This window comes from Suncus etruscus, chromosome 5 (genome assembly GCF_024139225.1).
Source record: "Suncus etruscus isolate mSunEtr1 chromosome 5, mSunEtr1.pri.cur, whole genome shotgun sequence".
Classification (NCBI taxonomy): domain Eukaryota; kingdom Metazoa; phylum Chordata; class Mammalia; order Eulipotyphla; family Soricidae; genus Suncus; species Suncus etruscus.
In genome coordinates, this window is record NC_064852.1 from 109,690,627 (window position 1) to 109,709,915 (window position 19,289).

Genomic DNA, 19,289 nt, shown 5'->3' on the forward strand with positions numbered 1-19,289 from the left:
TGCCAGGGTCTCACAGTGCCCACACACTCAGTAACTGGAGGACAGACACCTCATTTCCTGGAATTAAAAACCTTTGGAGGGGCCGGAGAAATAGTACAGCATTTGCCTTGCATACAGCCAACTGGGATGGACCAGGGTGCGATTCCTAGCATCCCATATGGTACCCTGAGCATGCCAGGAGCGATTTCTGAGCACAGAGCCAGGAGTAACCCCTAAGCATCACCGTGTGGCCCAAAAACCAATCAATCAATCAATCAACTGCTTAAAAAAAAAAAGGGGCTGGAGAGATTGCATGGAGGTAGGGTGTCTGCCTTGCATGCAGAAGGACAGTGGTTTGAATCCCGGCATCCCATATGGTCTCCCGAGCCTGCCAGGAGCGATTTCTGAGTGTAGAGCCAGGAGTAACCCCTGAGTGCTGCTGGGTGTGACCCCAAAAAGCACCCCCCCCAAAAAAAAGCCTTCGGAGCATTCCCTTTCTCCCAACTTATTCCCAGCCCTGGGCTCATTGCCTCTACCCATTCTGCACCCCCACTCTGGCTTCTGGGCCTCTGTCTGCCTGGACATTGGCTGTCTCTGGGCATGGAAAGTCATAGGCTCAGCCCTTTGACTGTTACTGCCAGAATGATGGGGGCGCCCCCATGGGCAGGCCCTGGTATCTCCGTGACCCCATGCAGGATACAGTTCTCATGGGCTGTGGGCAGTGCCGGCTGCTGCCCAGTACCATGCTGATGGCTGCCCCCTGCAGGCAGCGCCTGGACCTGATGCGTGAGATGTATGACCGGGCGGCCGAGGTCCCTTCCAGTGTCACCGAGGACTGTGACAATGTCATGACGGGCGGGGATCCTTTCTATGACCGTTTCCCCTGGTTCCGACTGGTGGGCAGGTGAGTTTCTTCAGTCCCTTGGGTCTGGGTTCCCTCCACAGCGGGGCCTTCCCACTGAGCCTTGGTCCCAACACAGAACCAAGGACACACTTGTGGCCCTGGGTCCCTGCCATGGCCTCCTGTCTCACACTTGGCCACCCACCCCTGCCATTGCTCTGCACACAGGCTCTTGTTCCTGCTGCTCAGAGCCAGGGAGGGTCCTGGTATTGCTACTATGCCCACAATAGGTGGCCTTTGGGAGGGTTTTGGGATGACGTGGGGTGACGTGGGGAAGCAGGACATTGCACCCCAAGACAGATTCAGGTTCCTTCCTCTCCTTTCTGGAGTCTATATCAGTTCTTTTTCCACTCAGCATTCACAAGGTCCTCTCATGACCATGACCAGAGCAGGCCTGTTGGGCCTTCTGGAACCTTCCAGAAGTTTTCAGAATTCCTTCCAAAAGCTTCCACGGACCACTAGACCATTAAAGCAGGCTCCGGAGGACACAGAAGCCCACCTGGCCCCAGCTGTGGGCTAACTCTCTGTCTTGTCCATTGACCCCAGTTCTGTGGCCACGGGCTGTGCCACCCACCCTCTCCTGGACGCGTGCATGAGCAAGCGCATGGCTCCCACCCCCTCCCCCGCCTTCTCCAGCCCCGACTCCGACGCCACTGAGCCTGCCCTTGAGGAGCAGAGCATGGGGGAGAAGGAGGAGGAGGAGGAGGAGGAGGAGGAGGAGGAGGAGGAGGAGAACCTGGAGGATGACGTCTTCCAGGAGCACACGCTGTGTGGTGGCCGAGACCCATTTTACGACCGGTCGCCCCTGTTCTGTTTAGTAGGAAGGTTGGTGAGGTGTGGCGCCCGAAGGAGCCAGCTCTTCTTGAGGATACTGTGTGCCTGCCCCTTACAGTGGCCTGTCCCAGCAGCGTAGGGTCTTGGCTGCCATCCTTCCCTGGGGAGATGGGCTACTCAGACCACACAGCCTGGCATGGGGCAGGGGATAGTGGGAGATCAGAAAGCCCCAGGGGATGCCTCAAAATCCAGGGAAATTGGCCACAGGTCTATGCTGAGTCGTCCTAGGATGGGCAAGTGGGCAGAGTCTCCCGTCAGGGTCCCGTGGAGACAGAGAAGACAGCATCCATCTGAGCTCCAGACCATTGTGGTGAGGGACATGGCCTCACAGGTAGACATGATGTTTCTCGTGGGTTGACAGAGCCCAAGTGAAGGTGTGATAAACCAGGAACTTCCCAGAAGGTAGTTTGAGCTGAGACAGCTCCTGGAGAGTGGCAGGTGATGTGGGAAAGCAGACAGGACAGAACCCCTTTTTGAACTGTGCACTTAGCTGTGGGCCTGGTGCTGCCAGGGCCTCTCTCTGGTCTAGGCTGGCAGAAGTAGGGTCCTGGTGCAGAGACGAAATTCTTGGCTGCTCAGAAACTGAGCCCTGGGCGTAGGGAGTGTTAGGCCAGGCCATGGCCCAGGAGAAACTGGGCAGGGCTAGTGCCGCAGTTTCAGCTCCAAGAGCTGGGTCCTTCTGAGTCTTCCTCTGGGTCCGACCTGCCACCAGCTGCGGCTGTGCCCTGAGCCTCTTGCGGGAATCCCATGTTTGTGATTGAGCTGCTGCCCTGGGCTTCTGCCCATCCTCCTGGCCACTGTGGCTCTCTCTGAAGCAGAGGGAAACTGGGACTCCCACCTGCATCTCCCCTGGGAGAGGCTTCCCTGACCTCGCATGTGCGTGCCTGCCTCCTCTGCCTCACCCCAGCTGCTTCCCATGCCTCCTTCTGAGTGCGCCCATCTGGCAGCCTGGGGTGCAGTGAATTGGGGAGCAGAGGTGTCAGAGCAGAGGGAGTGGCCTGGAGACCAATGTCTCCCTGCTCGCTTCCAATTGGACCAGGGTTCTCAGAACAGAGATGCAGTGTGCAGGGCTGTCCTAAGGATAGGGTCTTAGGAATGGGGGTGACCCCCAGGGGCAGACCACAGTCTGTGACTCCAAGGCCCCCGGCCCCAGCAAGCTCATCCTCAGCTCCCTTGGCCTCTACCCAAGTCTGGTTGGCCACTGTTCAGGGTGAGGACCCTGGACTTTTTTTTTTTTTTTTTTTTTTGGTTTTGGAGTCACACCCGGCAGTGCTCAGGGGTCACTCCTGGCTCTGTGCTCAGAAATCACTCCTGGCAGGCTCGGGGGACCATATGGGATGCTGAGATTCAAATGACAGTCCTTCTGCATGCAAGACAAATGCCTTGCCTCTTCAGCCCCCGAACCCTGGGCTTTCTGAGGAATGTGACCAAGGACAGGCCTTGCTGGGACCCTAGATGGGGTGCACATGGCTGTTTCCAGGCCCTGCTGGGCTTGCTGGTACAGAGGGTGGGGGATGGTGACAGCTACAGTTAGGCCATGGTGACAGTGATCACAATGATGACAGTGATGGGACATTATGGGAATGAGATTTGATGGTCTTGCTGACAGGAATGGTGATCTGAGGTGAAGTAGCTCTTATGTGACATGATGGTGAAGTGACGGTGACAGCAATGCTGATGGTGACTGTGTGGGAGATGATGAGGATGATGGTGACAGACATGATGGTGAGGGTGATAGTTACAGCCATACTGATGGCATTGGGTCCAGCCCCAGTGAGGTTCCACACTCGTGCTCTCTGTGGCTCAGCCACCATGGGCCCAACCAGCCCTCCTGGAGGTGAGGCGCTGCTGTTCTCCGTATGTCCTGGTGGGCTCAGCACTATACTGTGCTTTAGGGGGCCTGTCTCAGCCTAGGGGCTTCTGGGATGGGGTTCTGGGGACACAGGGACTCACATGAGCTGAGGTCCAAGCTCTGTGTTGTGGGTTGCCATGCTGACTAGCATTTCATAGTCTGGGAAGAGTGGGGGCATGCCAAGGACCAAGTTCCACAGCCTTGCCTTAGGGCAGGCCTGCCTACCTCAGTTTTCCCTCTGTGATCTGTCCTCCAGTCCCCAAGGCCTCTCAGAAAGTTTGAGGTCACTCAGTGAGGCTGTGGGGCCGAATGGGGGTTTTCCCCAAGCTTCAGTTGGGGCCTGTCATTTTCAGGCAACTTTGAACAGTCTTTGGCCTCCTTTCGAGCTTTTGTGAGGAGCCCCCATTGTATCCCTGAGAATTGGATGACCGTTGGGACATTGTCCACAGCAATGAGGATAGGCAGGATCAGGGTCCACATGGAGAGACTGTTGCCCCCTCTTGCCGCGCCCCTGGTCCTGCCCGCCTTCTTCCCCAGAACCCAGACTCCTTCTGTTCCTGCTGCACCTGCCACCCACCCACAGAGTCCCCAGGTCCCCAGACTCAAGCAGGAGAGTGCTCCTTGAGCCTGTGGGGATTCTCTCAGCCCTGCACACCCCAGTGGATCCTGCTGGTGGCTGTGGGCGTCACTGCATGGCCCAATGAGATGCCTGTCTGGCGGCTCTACACCCTTGGCCTGGCTGGGCCTGCAGCCTCAGGTGATGCCTGAGCCCACCAGGGGCCCCTGAGGCAGGCTAAGGCCCCTCCCGCCTGCGCCCAGCTGCCTGCTTCGCTCTACCTGTAAGTGGTGCCATGTTTTGGACCTGCGTGACTCCCGTTTCCCCCAGGGCCTTTGTGTACCTGAGCAACTTGCTGTACCCGGTGCCCCTGGTGCATCGCGTGGCCATTGTCAGCGAGAAGGGAGAGGTGAAGGGCTTCCTGCGCGTGGCCGTGCAGGCCATCTCAGGTGACTACCTAAGGCAGCCCCTGCCCACCCTCAAACTTCCCCCAACTCCCCATAGTCACCTCTAAGCCTGAGCTAGGTTTCTGGTGCTGAGGGCCAGGCTGGAGGGGGCCCGTGAGTGGGTCACCCTGCGTTCCCGGGACAGTGTCTCCTGGGGCGGGCACCCTGGTCTGTATGGGAGAGTGGGCAGTGCCAATGTTCTGGTGACCTGCATCCTGAGCAAGGGAGCTGCAGCTGAGTGAAGGGGGTCTGCAGGGTGCAGGGCCCGGCCTTCCCTGGCCATCCTTCCAGTACAGGCCCTAGAAGTCTCTGAGGGGCACGGCTGCCAGCACCGGGGGATGGGTCAGTCCTAGATGGTGCTGGGTGTAAGGGCACAGTATTGCCTCCTTGGAGCCTGTGGATCCACTTTACTGAAGCCAGAACCCCTATCTGGTCATCACCCTGCCCCAACCCCCACACAATCCTGACACCTCTCCCTCCCTGCAGCCGATGAAGAGGCCCCGGATTATGGCTCTGGGGTCCGCCAGTCAGGGACAGCCAGGATCTCCTTTGATGACCAGCACTTTGAAAAGGTATCACCTCCCACGCCTTCATGTGCCTCCCAGTCAGGCTCCACTGGCCCTTGGGAGTGGCCAGCACATCTGAGCCTTGGCCATGCCTGTCTGTCTGTTCATCTACAGCCTCTCTAGTCTCCTTCCTGCTCCTCTTGGGCCCTCAAGATGGTCCCGGGAATGCCCTGATTTCTGACAGCCTTATGGGGGCGGGGGGCAGGACCCTCTGGGGTAGCTTCCCAGGAGGGCCAGTAGCTGCCTCCCAACCCCCCATCCATGGGGGTTCAGGAGCCTGGGCTGGGCGTGTCCCTCTGTCCCACAGTTCCAGTCTGAGTCATGCCCCGTGGGAGGCCTGTCCCGGTCGGGGACATCCCAGGAGGAACTGCGCATCGTGGAGGGCCAAGGCGGGGGCACGGATGCAGGGCCCTCCGCTGACGAGGTCAACAACAACATGTGTTCTGGTGAGTGCCTTATGCCCATCTTGCCCAGCGGCCCCCCCCCCCCCGGGCCTACAGATCGTGTGTGACCGTGGTGCCCCTCCTGCAGCCATGTCCCCAGAGGGTGTCCTCCCGGATGGCCCTGAGAAGGCAGATGGGCTGGGGGATGGGACGCTAGAGCACCTACGTCTGGGCAGTGTCTTTACCTTCCGCGTGACGGTGCTGCAGGCTGCCAGCATCTCTGCCGAATACGCCGACATCTTCTGCCAGTTCAAGTGAGTGTGGCTGGCCTGCCCCCCAACTCTCCACCAGACCCACACCCCAACTCTCCACCAGACCCACCCCTAAAACACTTCACCAGACCCATATCCCAACTCTCTAGCTCCAACTCTGAATCTTCGCCAGATCCACATCCACCAGCTCTGTACCCCTAACCAGATCCACACCCCAAATCTCCACCAGAACCATACCCCAAATGCTCCACCAGCCCCACACCCAAACACTCCGCTAGACCCACACCCTGACTCTCTGCCAGCCCTGCACCGACTCTCCATCAGCCTTGCACCCGACTCTGCACCAGCCTCATACCCCAAACTCTCCTGCCAGTTCAAGTCAGTCAGTGTGGGCAGGAGTGCAAGGTCTGGGAGTGGGAGCCCAGCCTGCACCCTGACCTCTTCTGCTTTGCAGCTTCATTCACCGTCATGACGAGGCCTTCTCCACAGAGCCCCTGAAGAACACGGGGAGGGGACCCCCACTGGGCTTCTACCATGTGCAGAATGTATGTCCGTCCTGCCCCTCATCCCAACTCTTTGTCCCTACCCCCTCATTCCTGAACCCTTGAGCTCCTCAGTACCCTGGTCCTGCTTCCCGTGGCACCCCTGACTGGCCCCTGGTTGGGTCTAAGATGGGAGCGAGTTGGGGTCCAGGCTGGTACTGAGGTACTGCTCTCCCCCAGATTGCAGTGGAGGTAACACGCTCCTTTGTGGAGTACGTGCGCAGCCAGCCCGTGGTGTTTGAGGTGTTTGGCCACTACCAGCAGCACCCGTTCCCACCACTCTGCAAGGATGCACTTAGGTATATGTCGTCCCCTCCCCTTCTGGTTCCCTGCAGCACCACTCAGCCTCCAGTCTGTGGGGCCCAGGCTCTGCCCACATGGGAGCAGCCCCAGAGCAGGGACGTCTCAGCCCTCTGTTCCAATTTCCCCTTCACTGATGTTGAGCACCAGGAAGGAGAGGCTGAGGCATCCCATCATCCTATCTGGGAGCTGCAAACACTGAGGGGGAGGCCAGGAGCTCTCACCCCAGTTCTCTGGCATCATGTGGCAGATCTAGAGCCCCTTGTCACCCACTCTCCCCCCCACAGCCCCTTGAGGCCTTCTCGCCGCCACTTCCCAAGGGTCATGCCGCTGTCCAAGCCAGGTAGGTCACAGGCTTCCCTGCCTCGTGGGGTCCCTGTGGAGCTGGGGGTTCCCTCTAGGAGTGGGGGCTAGGGGACACTATGGACCATGGCCTGGGAGGGGTGGGAAGCAGGAAGGACCAGCTAGCTGTTAGTGTGGCCACCCTTGGGGGCAAGGAACACTTGGCTCAAGACCCACACAGTGTTCAGACCGGCTCCTGCCTCCCCCGGCACGGAAGCCACAGCTGGGTCTGGTGGGCCTGGGAGCTCAGGAAGAGCCACTGAGTGAGACCCACTGAGCCCAGGACAGGTGGGCAGGGACCCCACCCCCTCTTCCCTGTTCATCCTGCCATGGGAGGGTCCACACAAGTCCGCAAGGACATTTCTTCCCCACCTCCCAGTGCCCGCCACCAAACTCAGCACCATGGCACGACCCAGCCCCGGACCTTGTCACTGCAAATATGACCTCCTGGTCTACTTCGAGATCTGTGAGCTGGAAGCCAACGGAGAGTGAGTGGGGTGCCAGGAGAAGGGGTGTGGGGCAGGAGAGGGAGTGTGGAGCTATGGATGAATGTGGAGAGGCCACAGAGAGTAGTGTGGGGTGGGCACAGAGCATGAGAAATTAGCTACAGGGAGATTGTGGGGACCACAGAGTGAATGTGGGGGCCACGAAGAGGGGGTGCAGAAGTCATGGGGAGAGTATGTGTGAGCACAGACAATGAATGTAGGAGACAAGTATTCCTGAGGGGTGTTTACAGGGGCCAGGGCAGGGATGAAGCAGAGAGGACCCCATCCTGGAGTATCTATCAGGACTGGGACAGATAGACTTTAACTTGGGGTGTTCCTACCCTGCCCTGCCTGCCTCAATGCCCCTCTTCCCCTAGCTACATTCCTGCTGTGGTGGACCACCGAGGCGGCATGCCCTGCATGGGCACCTTCCTGCTGCACCAGGTGGGCAGCTCAGAGACCTGCTCCAACCCTGCCCAACCCCGCCCCTTTGGACCATGCCCAAGACACACCCTTTACCAGCCCTTCTGGCAGTGCTTGAGTCACACCCTTCCAACCTCGCCCAACACACATCCAGTGAATACACCCATCTAGCCATGCCCAGGACACACCTTCAAGCCCTGTCCCTAGAGCCATGCCCCCTTGAGCCACATCTCTGCAGGACACACCCAAGCTACGCTCTATAGACGATCCATCTAGCTATGCCCATGCCACGCACTAAAAGCCCTATCCCTGGACCTGGAGCCACGCCCCTTCGAGCCACTCCCAGTGTCCCCTGCGTGGTACCCAGGTCTGACTCTCTTTTCTCCCCACGGGTGCTCAGGGTATCCAGAGACGTATCACAGTGACACTGCTGCACGAAAGTGGTAGCCACATCCGCTGGAAGGAGGTCCGAGAGCTGGTCGTAGGTGAGTGGTTCCAGTCCCAGCCTCCCTATCATCAGGCTCCTCTACCCTGCTCTGGCTCTCAGCCACTGGGTACTTCCCAGGGCACATCCTCGCCTGTTTCAACGGTCAGGCTGGGCATGCTTGTGTGGGCTCAGGTCAGAGCAGGGTTGCTTCTGGCTCCCAGGGCTCCAGGGATAGTTTGACTGCAAGAGTATCCCCTGTCCCCAAGATGGCTGGCTGGCAAGTGGAGCCCTGGCTACCATGTTTGGTACTGCAGAGTGGGTAGCGCCTGTCTTTCCCTTGGGAAGGGGACACTTGGGAGTGACCTGAGCCCACCGTTTTCGGCAGGCCGCATCCGGAACACTCCGGAGACGGACGAGGCTGTCATGGATCCCAACATTTTGTCTCTCAGCGTCCTTTCCTCTGGCTATGTGCACCCAGCCCAGGATGACCGGTGAGTGCTGGGCGGGGTCTGACCCCGAGGGAGGGAGACCACGGGCCACACAGCAGACAGGTCAGGGGCTCTCCTGGGCCAGGGACAGTATTGGGACTGGCAGGTCCGAGATCTCCAGAGCTCTGTGCTAAATGGAGAGGGGTCCCCATTGGGTGGGCATTTCTGGGCATGGTCTTGAGGTGGGCATGTTCCTGGGCCTGGCAGGTCCTGCTGCACCGCTGAACATGGCGGTTACAGGGCCTGGAGCCCATGGCTCTTTGGAACTGCTGTCCTGGGCATGTGAGATGTGGGGACGGGAATGGGGGCTTGGCCTGTCCATGGGCAGAACCCATACAAGGTGACATGGGGCCAGCAGGTGTGCAGGTCTTGTGCAGGGCCCATGTGGGGGCAGCTGGCTGGGGCATTGGGGTGGTCGAGAAGGCCAGGTCGGAAGTCCAGAGCCAGTCACTGTGGTTCAGGTGAAGAAGGGTCCCCTAGGTCCCTGAGACAGCCTCTGCTCCTGTCCCATGTGACTCTTGTCTGCTCAGAACTTCACTCCAGGCAGGAGAAGCTGGGGTGACTCACACAGCAGGGATGGGGTGATCCAGGCACCATGAGGATGAACCCCGAGTATGTGGCAGAGGGTTTGACATGTCCCTGTCCCTGCAGGGACAGGAGTCTAGGACCCAGGGGAAGGCAACCACTAGCCCCTGACCTTTGAACCACAACCCTGCAACACACCCTGGACTCTCAGGGCAGACCAGGAGAGAGGAGAAGGGCATCTGCATGCACAGATGTTCTGGAGTTCTTGACCTCCCTGTAGATCTGGGGGCTCCAGGCAGGCTAGAGAGGGTCCACCTGCTTATGCCCCTTGTCCGTCTGCCTGCGCCCTGTGGCCTGCACTGCCCGGAGGGTAGATGCTCCAGTTGTGGCAGGGCCCAGCTGCCTGAGTGTCATCCACTTCTGCCTCCTCTGCCCTGCTTGAGCCCAGGAGAGCTCCCCCATTACTGTCCCAGCCTGGCTGCCCCCCAACCCCCTGCGGCCACCATGACCTCCTGCAGCCCTGCAGCCCCTGGCCCTGCATTCACTAATCTGTGGTTGTTTGTGTCTTGCAGGCAGTTCCTTGATTCGGACATGCCTAGGTATCATGAGCTGCCCGCTGACCCTGCCCACCCCGTGCCCTGGCCCCTCCTCTGGGGTTCCCTACTGTCTCTCCTTTCCCATCTCTTCCCTCTCACCTCCCCTGTCCTCTCTATTCCACTTCCCTCCCCCTCCTCTCTATTCCCCCCTCCTCTCCTTTCCCCTCCCCTATCGGCCCCTCCTTCCCTTCCCTCCCTCCTTTCTTCTCTTCTCCCCTCTCTCTCCCCTCCCCCCAGCTCTGCCTTCTTTCTTGTCTCCCCACAAACACTGGCTCTCACATGCTCTCTTCCCACATACTTTTGCTGCCCCCTCTGCTCCCTGCCCGCTCTGGATCCTTGATGCTGTCACTTGCTGCCTGCCCTCTGCAGATGCTGGCTGCCCCCCCTCCCTGAGCCTTGCTCCTCCCCCTAGGATTGCTGGCCTCCAGCACTGGGGCTCTGAGGGGTAGGGGAAGGGAGGAGGACAGGCAACTGCTACCCCTGCATACCTCCTGATGTGGCCGCTGTACACACTGGCAGGGCTGGTAGGACTGGCAGTTCATGTCAGCCCCATGAGGCCCGGTGGAGGGTGCTCAGCTGCCTCCCAGCCTGAGCCGTGTCAGTGAGGGCTCAACCTTAGTCCCTGGGCAAGCATTGAGGCCCTGTGGATGTGGGTTCAAGGACATGTTCTGCATGGGTTGAGTCCTGTCTGGATAGGCAGCCACTGTTTCTCCCATGTGCCAGTTTCTCCCATGTGCCAGTTTCTCCCATGCTGCAAGGAGGCATGAAGTGCCACCATGACCCTGGAGCAGGAACCTACCTTCCTCAGCCCAGGAAGGCTTCCTGAAGGCAGTGAAGCACCAACCACACCTGCCCACATGGCTGCCATGTTGGGAGGGGCCTAGCAGCCAGGGTCAGCCGGGCTGTGTCCTGGCCTGTTGGGTGTGTGTGGACACATGGCAGAAGCTTCTGGAAGGTGCTTTCCTTGTCCAGGACAGAGGGTGGAGGTGAGGGCAGGAGCCTCTAAGCCAGGGACATGATCTCGCAGCAGGAGGTTCTGGTAGCCCTGCCCTGCAGGGTCTCTCTGGGCTGAGCGCCGGGCACACCTGAGCCCTGCACTGAGCCTGTGACACAGAGAGGTCCAGGGCAGGCAGGGGTCCTGGGTGAGCAGGTGCTTCAGTGTCATCAGCTCTGGGCCTTGGGTGTCTCAGCACGTGCCAGTGTACCTGGGCAGAAGCCAGCGAGTCACCAGGCTGTGCCGCCACCCAGGCCCTGCATCTGTGGGCCCCTGTTAATGGGCCCCGCATCTGTGGGTCCCTCATCTATGGAATCCACATCTGTGGGCCCCTCCTGTGTGGCCCCTGCGTCTATGGGCCTGCATCTGTGGGATTTTGTGTCTGTGGGCCTGTGTATGTGGGACCCCATTTCCATGGGCCCCACGTCTGTGAGCTCCACTTTCGTGACCCATGTCTGTGGGATCCACATCTAGATCTGTGGGGTCTGGAGACAGAGCTCAGGTGGTGAGTGTGGTGAAAGGTAGCTGCCCTGGCCTCCCCTGTCTGGCCTAGAGCTCTCCAAAGGCTGCAGTTACTGGGCCAGGCCAGCCTCGCCCTATGTGTGTTTGAGCCCTGGTAGGGGGCAGGGCATGAGGAACAACCAGGGTCTGGAGAGGCCTCACTGGGCAACATGTGCCAGGTGTTCGGCTGGGCAGAGGGGTCAGCTGCCGTAGGGGTATCCCGGCATCTGGGGTGTTGTGGTGTCCTGCGTCTCGGGGTGTCCCGGGCACAGCCCTGACTTGTCCTCTCTTGTGTGTGTGTGCGTGTGTCCGGCTGCTCCGCCTTAGCGCTCCCTTCGGAGACGAGCCTAGGTACATGCGCCCTTGTCCTGTGACCCTGCCCACTCCACCTCCACTCCTGCCCCTGCTCCCTCTCCCGCTCCTCCTGCTTTCCCCCTCCCACCCGAGCTGGCCCTGCCTCCCTCTCCCCAAAGATCTCCCAAGATCTTCCACAGATCTCCCCGTCTCCTTGCAGATCTCCACTTTTTCCCACAGATCTCTCCTCAGATCCCTCCAGGTCTTTCCACAGATCTCCCCTTCTCCCCCAGATCTCCCCTTAGATTCCCTGGATCTCCCTTCAGATCTTTCCACAGATCTCCCCTTCTCCCCTAGATCTCCACCTTCTTCCCCCAGATCTCTCCTCAGATTCCCTAGATCTCCTCTCAGATCCCCGGATCTCCCTGAAGATCCCCCCAGATTTCTCCCAGAACTCTCCCCAGATCTCCCTCTCCCACTAGTGCTTCCCTTCCCTCCGATAGCCCCTCTCCCCAGCCCCTCCCCTCTCCCCTGCCCCACACTATCCCCTGTTCTCCTCTGCTCTTCCGTTCTCCCTCCTGCTCTTCACCCTTCCATACCCTTACCCCCATTACCCCCTGTGTCCTCCCCCACATTCCATCTCCTGCCCTCCCTCTGGATCTTTGTCCTTGAGATTCCCTGTGTTGGACAGTGACCTGCCCCAGACTGTGCCATGGAGGGTGGCGGCCGAGGTACAGTCTGAGCCCAAACTGGGCATGGCCATGCTGGGGCGCTGGCCACTGTCTCCCCTCTCCGGAGGATGCAAGGACAGCATGGGGGCACTGGGCTGCGGCTTGGGGGATCCAACAACTGTTCAGGCAAATTCTCTAGCTGGGTCCCAGCAATGGGAGGGGTACCCAGTCCCCTGAGGTACAGAGGAGTGGCCTCTGGGCCTTGGGGCCTAAGGGGGTACTGAGGGCCCCTGATTCCTACCCTGCTCACAATCCCATGGGCTATACAGATGGGAGACAGTCCCTGCCACTGCACCCCAGGTCCGCTCCAAGCATCCTCCCGGTGCCCACTCCTCCCACTGGGGAGGAGCCACGGAGGGTTTGGGTAAACTCGGGCCCTCCCCAGGGTCCAGGGAGAAGGCCCGTTCTCATTCAGACCAGGCTGGGGCACTCCACATCCTGTCTCTGCTCCTGCCTCTCCAGCCTCCACTCTTCTAACTCATTCCCCAGCACAGCCCAGGGCTGCGGCTAACATGTCCTTAATACAAGGAGTCAAATTCCGGGGTCCTTACGGGGGTGACAGCTGGAGGCCCCCACCTGGCACTGAGTGGAGAGGGGACTATCCTTCCTGGACTCCGCTACCCAGGCGGGCCCACATGTCTGTCTGTCTGCATGACCCTGCCCCCATAAGCCAGGTGCACAGGGCCTGACCTTTGATCTCTGTCTGCCTTCCCAGGACATTTTACCAGTTTGAGGCTGCGTGGGACAGCTCCATGCACAACTCACTGCTACTGAACCGTGTCACACCATATCGCGAGAAGATCTACATGACGCTTTCGGCCTACATTGAGGCAAGGATCCAATCCGTTACTCCATCCCACTCTTGTTGCAGACACATCCCTGGACTTCCTGTGAGCTACTTCCTGTCTGCCTCCCAGTGGGAAGGAGGGGATTCATAGTGAATCACTTTCTCTTTGCCTCCCAGTGGATGGTTCATAGTTCATTTTTTGGCTGTTTCCCAGTGAGGTTTCATAGCGATACCACCTCTTGTCTGCCTTCCAATGGCAGGCTTCATGCTGAATCACTTCCTGTCCCCCTCATATACTGTGGTCCTATGTCCTAGGGTAGCCCCAGAGCAGCAGCCTTCCATGCTCTCCCCCATGTCTGCAGGAGAAGTGGGTGTGGGGGTGAATCCCGCTGAGCACAGAACAGGAAGTGGAGGGGTTTGAGGTCATGTCTGCAGAATAGAGGATGATAAAATGCCCCAACCCCTCACAGCCCAGTTCTTAGGGTTCCAGTCCCACTATGTGCTGGTTCTGGACTGGCCGCCACTCCCGAGACCCAATAACTGCCATCAGCCATCCCTCTCTACTGTTCCCAATCTCCACCAAAGCCAAATGGTGTGGGCTAGCGAGTCCAGGCTGCTGGCTTCCTGAGCCCAGGGAGTGTGACTGGGAGTTAGCCTGGGGCACCTCACAGGATCTAGTTTACTCTTCCCAAGTGTTTAAGGGAGTGTGCCCCCCGTATGCCAAAGAATGAGGCTCAGAACTGAGGGGTGCTGTCTGAGTCCTTGCCACCTGCAGATGGAGAACTGCACGCAGCCTGCGGTCATCACCAAGGACTTCTGCATGGTCTTCTACTCTCGAGATGCCAAGCTGCCCGCCTCGCGTTCCATCCGCAACCTCTTTGGCAGCGGAAGCCTGCGGGCCTCGGAGAGGTGAGCTGGGCACCTCCACGGCCTGCACGCCCTGATGCTGCCCTCTGCGGGCCCCTGTTCCCATTTCTGATGCTGGGGCCATCAGACCCCTGGCGCCTCACTACAAGTGGTTGTGTAGGGTGCCTTCGGCAGAACGAGTCACCCTGTGCTGGGTGGAAACAGGGCAGTGAGGTTCTCCCAGTGACATCATGCCTGTCCCAATCCTTATGCAGCAACCGTGTAACGGGAGTGTATGAGCTGAGCCTGTGCCATGTGGCCGACGCGGGCAGCCCAGGTAGGCACCTGCCTTGGCTCAGCTCACCTGGGCCCTGCAGGTTTCCCTTCCGGACTCAGGGAGGTTGACTGCCTGGGGATGAGGTGGGGACACACAAGCCCAGCCTTTGTGCCAAGGGCTGGGCTGAGGCGGGTGCCCTCGGCAGGCATGCAAAGGCGGCGCAGACGGGTTCTGGACACATCAGTAGCCTATGTGCGGGGCGAGGAGAACCTGGCAGGCTGGAGGCCGCGCAGCGACAGCCTCATCCTGGATCACCAGTGGGAGCTGGAGAAGCTGAGCCTGCTGCAGGAGGTGGGCAGCAGGAGTGGGTGGGGATCCTGGGGGTGGTCCAAGGTGGGCAGAATCTGGAGGTGGGGCCTGAGGAGGGCAGAGACCACAGGGGATGAGGAAAGGCATCACAGGGCTGGGGTTTGGTGTGGGCGGGGCCCGGCATGGAGGGAGGTGGTCTGGGGCATGGCCTAAGATGGGCAGAGATCTCAGGGGATGAGGACTGGGGAAAGGAACCGCATGAGCCCCCCTCAGGTGGAGAAGACTCGCCACTACCTGCTGCTGCGGGAGAAGCTGGAGGCGGCACAGCGGCCAGGCCCCGAGGCCCTGTTCCCAAGCGAGGACACCGATTCCCGCAGCTCGTCCAGTGCGTCCTCGCCGCTCTCGGCTGATGGGCGCTCCCCACCTGATGAGGCCCCCAGCGAGAGGCAGCGGGAGCTGGCCGTCAAGGTGGGCATGCAGGGCTGGGGAGGGCGTTGGGTTGCTGCTGGGACTTTGGGTGCGCTGGCGTGGGACATGGGATGCGCTGGGGAGCCCCTGCCCCTGCCTGTGCAGCTAGGATCCCCTGGATAGCCCCAAGGCCCAGGGCCTGGGACCTACAGAGCAGGAGCACTAAAGATGGCCAGGGCCTAACCTGACTTGCCTTTGCTGCCCACAGTGCTTGAGGCTCCTCACACATACGTTCAACAGAGAATATTCCCACGGCCACGTTTGCATCAGCGCCAGCGAGAGCAAGGTGGGCAGCCTGACCCCCCCATCATCACCCACTGTACCAACCATCCCTGCCATCCCCCACTGTCTCTCACCCTTCGTAGCTCTCCCCTCTGCAATCCTCAGCCCCCACAATCCTTAACCCTCCCCCACCTACCTCACTCCTCCCATCATCCGCGTGCCCTCGCCCACCATGACTCAGGTCCAGCTTCTTCGTCAGGGTGAGGTTGGAGCTAGGGTCAGGGGTATGGCCGCGCCTTGTCCACCCCACAGTCAGGCTCTCTCTCCCTCAGTTGTCCGAAATGTCTGTCACGCTGCTGCGGGACCCATCCATGTCCCCTCTAGGGGCAGCCACGCTCACACCCTCCTCCACCTGCCCGTCTTTGGTTGAAGGGCGGTACGGAGCGGCTGACGTGACGTGAGTGGGGGCCCTACCCAGCTTGTAGGTCAGGGCATGGTCATGTCCTGTGGGAGGGACCCCTCAGAAGCCACCCTGGAGGGAAGTGAGGGAGGAGAGGGAGAGAAGAGGGGGAGGGGCAAGCAGCTCCCCTCGTCCTTTCAGCCTTGTGTGGTGCTTTGTGCCCTCAGGACACCTCAGCCCTGCTCGAGGCCTGCCAGCCCAGAGCCTGAGCTGCTGCCAGATGTGGACCCCAAGAAACCCCTGTCCCCAGGGCGCACCGAGGCAGACAAGGAGCCTCGGCGCCTGCTGGTCCCTGACATTCAGGAGATCCGGGTCAGGTGGGTGATGGCCCCGCACAGAGGTGACAGGGCTGTCGGAGAGTGGGGGTCCTACGTGGCCCCTGACCTGTCCCGTGCCCTGTCCCCTGCCTGTTCCCTGTAGCCCCATTGTATCCAAGAAGGGCTTCCTGCAGTTCCTGGAGCCACACACGGCCGGCTGGGCCAAGCGCTTCGTGGTGGTGCGACGGCCCTATGCATACCTGTACAACAGTGAGCGAGATTCCGTGGAGCGCTTTGTGCTCAACCTGTCCACGGCGCAGGTGGAGTACAGCGAGGACCAGCAGGCTATGCTCAAGGTGAGGCTCGGGGCTGTGGGAATGAGGTGGAGGGGCAGCCACTCACCCCTCACGGCCCCACCTGCTTGCTGCAGACCCCCAACACGTTCGCTGTGTGCACGGAGCACCGTGGCATCCTGCTGCGGGCAGCCAGCGACAAGGACATGCACGACTGGCTGTACGCCTTCAACCCGCTGCTGGCCGGCACCATTCGGTAGATGCCACAGGGGGCTGGGCAGGGCAGGGCAGGGCAGGGTAGGAAGGGCTGGGTAGGGACAGGCTGGGTAGGGCAGGGCAGTCCTTGTGCGGGCAGAGAGGAGCCCTAACTCCACTCACCCCCAGGTCCAAGCTATCAAGACGGAGGTCGGCGCAGATGCGTGTATGAGTTCAAGACCCCACCATCCCACGGCCGCTCCCCTGCCCGTCCCCACCACCTCTGGCCCTCCGTGTCCCTGCCACCGCCCTCGGGGACGTGATCACATGACCTTCTCACCATCAAGGCCACGTGCCGCCTGCATGGGGACCTGCCAGGTCCTCTCTGATGAGCTGGTGTCTAAGACTGCACAGAGATGCATGGTTGGAGTCGGGAACTGTCTCCTCCCAATCACCTCCATGGAGCCCCATACACATGCAAGGGCCGCATGCAGGGTGGCCCGGCCAGGAAGTGGGAGTCTAGAAACAGGTGCCCCAAGATACCAGGGAGATTGATCTGCTTGTTGACCCCAGGGAAGAGAATGTCTGCAGACCCATGAGGGTCATGTCCCCCAGGACCACCCGTCTCTGTGGCCGTGAGTCCCTCTCCACCACCCTCCTGGTCTCCCTAGAGCCCACTCGGAAATGTCCGCACAGCCGGGGCCTGGGGATTCATGTCATCTCTGAGCCCAAGGGGGGACCACCCGAAGCCGAAGTCCTGTACCCACCCAACCCTCAGGTCAGAGAGTCAGCTAGAGTTTGGGGATCCACCAGGCCTGATATGTGAGGGTCTGGCTGGAGTTTCTCTGGGAAACTGCTCAGGCCCTGGGCAGGGAGAGGGCGGGGAGAGCGAGGGGAATGAGTGCAGTGGGGCTCAGTGCACGGACAGGAAGCGGAAAGTAAGTTTGCCTCACACCTGACCTTTCACCCCATTCACACCTGACCTCTCTCACCTGGTCTCATACGGATCCTCTCACCTGACTTTTCTTCCGACCTCTCATCTGATCTCTAGCTTGACCTCACCCATCCTCTCATCCTGCCTTTCATCTGACCTCTCACCCATCTCGTCTCACCTGGCCTGTCACCTGGTTCCACACTTGACCTCTCACTCACCTCTCACCCAACCTCTCACCTGAAGCACAGGCCCCAGAGTTGTCTGGGCAGCAGGAGTACTGGCTCTGCTGAGAGCGGAGATTGGAGTGTTTGAGAATAAGGGTCCCGAGCCCTCAGGCCCACTCAGGTCTGCCAGCCTGACAGGCCGCCCATGGGTGTCGAGGCCAATCAACCTGCAGAGCACCTGTGTTGGGGGCTCGGGGTGCTTCACCCGCCTGCTGCCTGCTTGTCCCATCCTTTACAGCCTGCACCTCAGTTTCCATGTCCAACAACGGAAGGCTGGCAGGGCCCTGCAGTGGGGGCAAGGGCAGCGACGCAAGGAGGAAAGATCCAGAACGCCTGCACTCTGCTCTTGTACGGCTGCTGCCTAGGCCCCAGCCAGCCTTGCCCCAGTCATCTCCCCTAAAAGCAGCTTTCCTGCCACACAGGGCTTAGGAGGAGGTGGTGGAAGCCTGGCGATTTCTCTTGACACTGGCGGGTCATGCACAAAACATACATGTGCACACACGTACACCATGTGAACACACATGGGCACATATCAGGCATATATGCACACACATGCACACATGCATGCTGGACACGCTCATGGCACACATGTACACACTCCACATACACACTGGCATACATGCACATTCGCAGGGTGTCTGGTTGCAGTGGATTCTGTCAGTCCTGGCCTCTTGCGTGCATGGCAGAACCCCTGAGGCCTGAGTGTCACTGGTGTCCCACGGTGAGTGGGTGACCCTATGGGCCCCTGAGGTACCTCTTCTATCCCTAGTCCAGGCTGTGATGTCCCCCAAGCCTGAGGCCCCATAGTGACCCTGAGTCCCACGACTGGTACATTTTTGGTTGTGTGGCCCCAGCCCTTGTGCGTGACGTCTCCTGCCATCCCCTGAGTGTCTGGCTCCTGTCCTGTGCCCTCCACCCTCTGCTCCCAATAAACGTGGCTCTTCACTTAGCCCCAGACTTCCAGCACTCCTGTGCCTTTCTTTGTGCCTTGGCTTTGTCTGCTGGGCATGGAATAGGCAAGATAGTTAGGCACCATGCCAAGGAGCGCCTACCTCCCTGTACAAGACTGGGAGTGGGGTCCAGGTTCGGTCCCCATGCTGGTCTCACTGAGCTGAATGTGTCCCATCCTGCAATTCGGCAGGCACGAGGGCCTTGGCTTCATGCAGGCTGTGGCCAGGCGGGGTCAGGGCCACATGATGGTCAGGGTGGCCCAGGGTCCCATCCACACATTCTTACCAGCCCTGTATATTCCCCGCCCCCCCCCACTGCTCAGGATGCGCTTAGACCAGGGGTGGGGGACAGGGGCTTCCTTGGCACCAGTGAGAAACAGGGACCCTCAGCACATGGGCTCTCTCAGTGCCCCTCAGGAGGTCCCCTTGGCACCATGGAAAAGGGGGAAAGGACAGATGGCTAGCGGGGAGGACACGGACCTCAAACCAGGGCACGAGTACTATCCCCGAGTCAGTGAGGGGCTCCATAGGGTGACGGGCTAGGCAGGCCAGGTGCAGTGTGGCTGGGGGTGAGAAGAGTGTGTGGACACGGGACACTCTCCACGGGCAGAAGAGTCAGGAGTCAGTCTC

General features: G+C 60.1%; 1 protein-coding gene across 8 annotated transcripts in view; it reads left to right on the plus strand.

Moving 5' to 3' along the window:
• Positions 1–16,954, plus strand: part of KIF1A (kinesin family member 1A) — a 30,861-nt gene extending 13,907 nt beyond the window's left edge. For 2 of the 8 annotated variants that reach the window (XM_049773323.1, XM_049773325.1), the window contains 24 exons: positions 746–883; positions 1,427–1,705; positions 4,453–4,571; positions 5,055–5,140; positions 5,442–5,580; positions 5,666–5,831; positions 6,244–6,334; positions 6,512–6,630; positions 6,919–6,974; positions 7,353–7,461; positions 7,836–7,902; positions 8,282–8,366; positions 8,694–8,799; positions 13,153–13,267; positions 14,000–14,133; positions 14,346–14,407; positions 14,553–14,698; positions 14,930–15,124; positions 15,333–15,410; positions 15,679–15,803; positions 15,974–16,123; positions 16,227–16,419; positions 16,494–16,612; positions 16,741–16,954. In XM_049773323.1, the coding sequence (XP_049629280.1) occupies positions 746–883; positions 1,427–1,705; positions 4,453–4,571; positions 5,055–5,140; positions 5,442–5,580; positions 5,666–5,831; positions 6,244–6,334; positions 6,512–6,630; positions 6,919–6,974; positions 7,353–7,461; positions 7,836–7,902; positions 8,282–8,366; positions 8,694–8,799; positions 13,153–13,267; positions 14,000–14,133; positions 14,346–14,407; positions 14,553–14,698; positions 14,930–15,124; positions 15,333–15,410; positions 15,679–15,803; positions 15,974–16,123; positions 16,227–16,419; positions 16,494–16,612; positions 16,741–16,783 (2,920 nt within the window). In that variant the 3' untranslated portion in view covers positions 16,784–16,954. Of the gene's footprint in view, positions 1–745; positions 884–1,426; positions 1,706–4,452; positions 4,572–5,054; positions 5,141–5,441; positions 5,581–5,665; positions 5,832–6,243; positions 6,335–6,511; positions 6,631–6,918; positions 6,975–7,352; positions 7,462–7,835; positions 7,903–8,281; positions 8,367–8,693; positions 8,800–9,893; positions 9,921–11,739; positions 11,764–13,152; positions 13,268–13,999; positions 14,134–14,345; positions 14,408–14,552; positions 14,699–14,929; positions 15,125–15,332; positions 15,411–15,678; positions 15,804–15,973; positions 16,124–16,226; positions 16,420–16,493; positions 16,613–16,740 lie in introns of all 8 variants that reach the window. The other 6 variants (XM_049773326.1, XM_049773328.1, XM_049773327.1 and 3 more) reach the window with 4 other exon arrangements.
• The last annotated feature ends 2,335 nt before the right edge of the window (positions 16,955–19,289 follow it).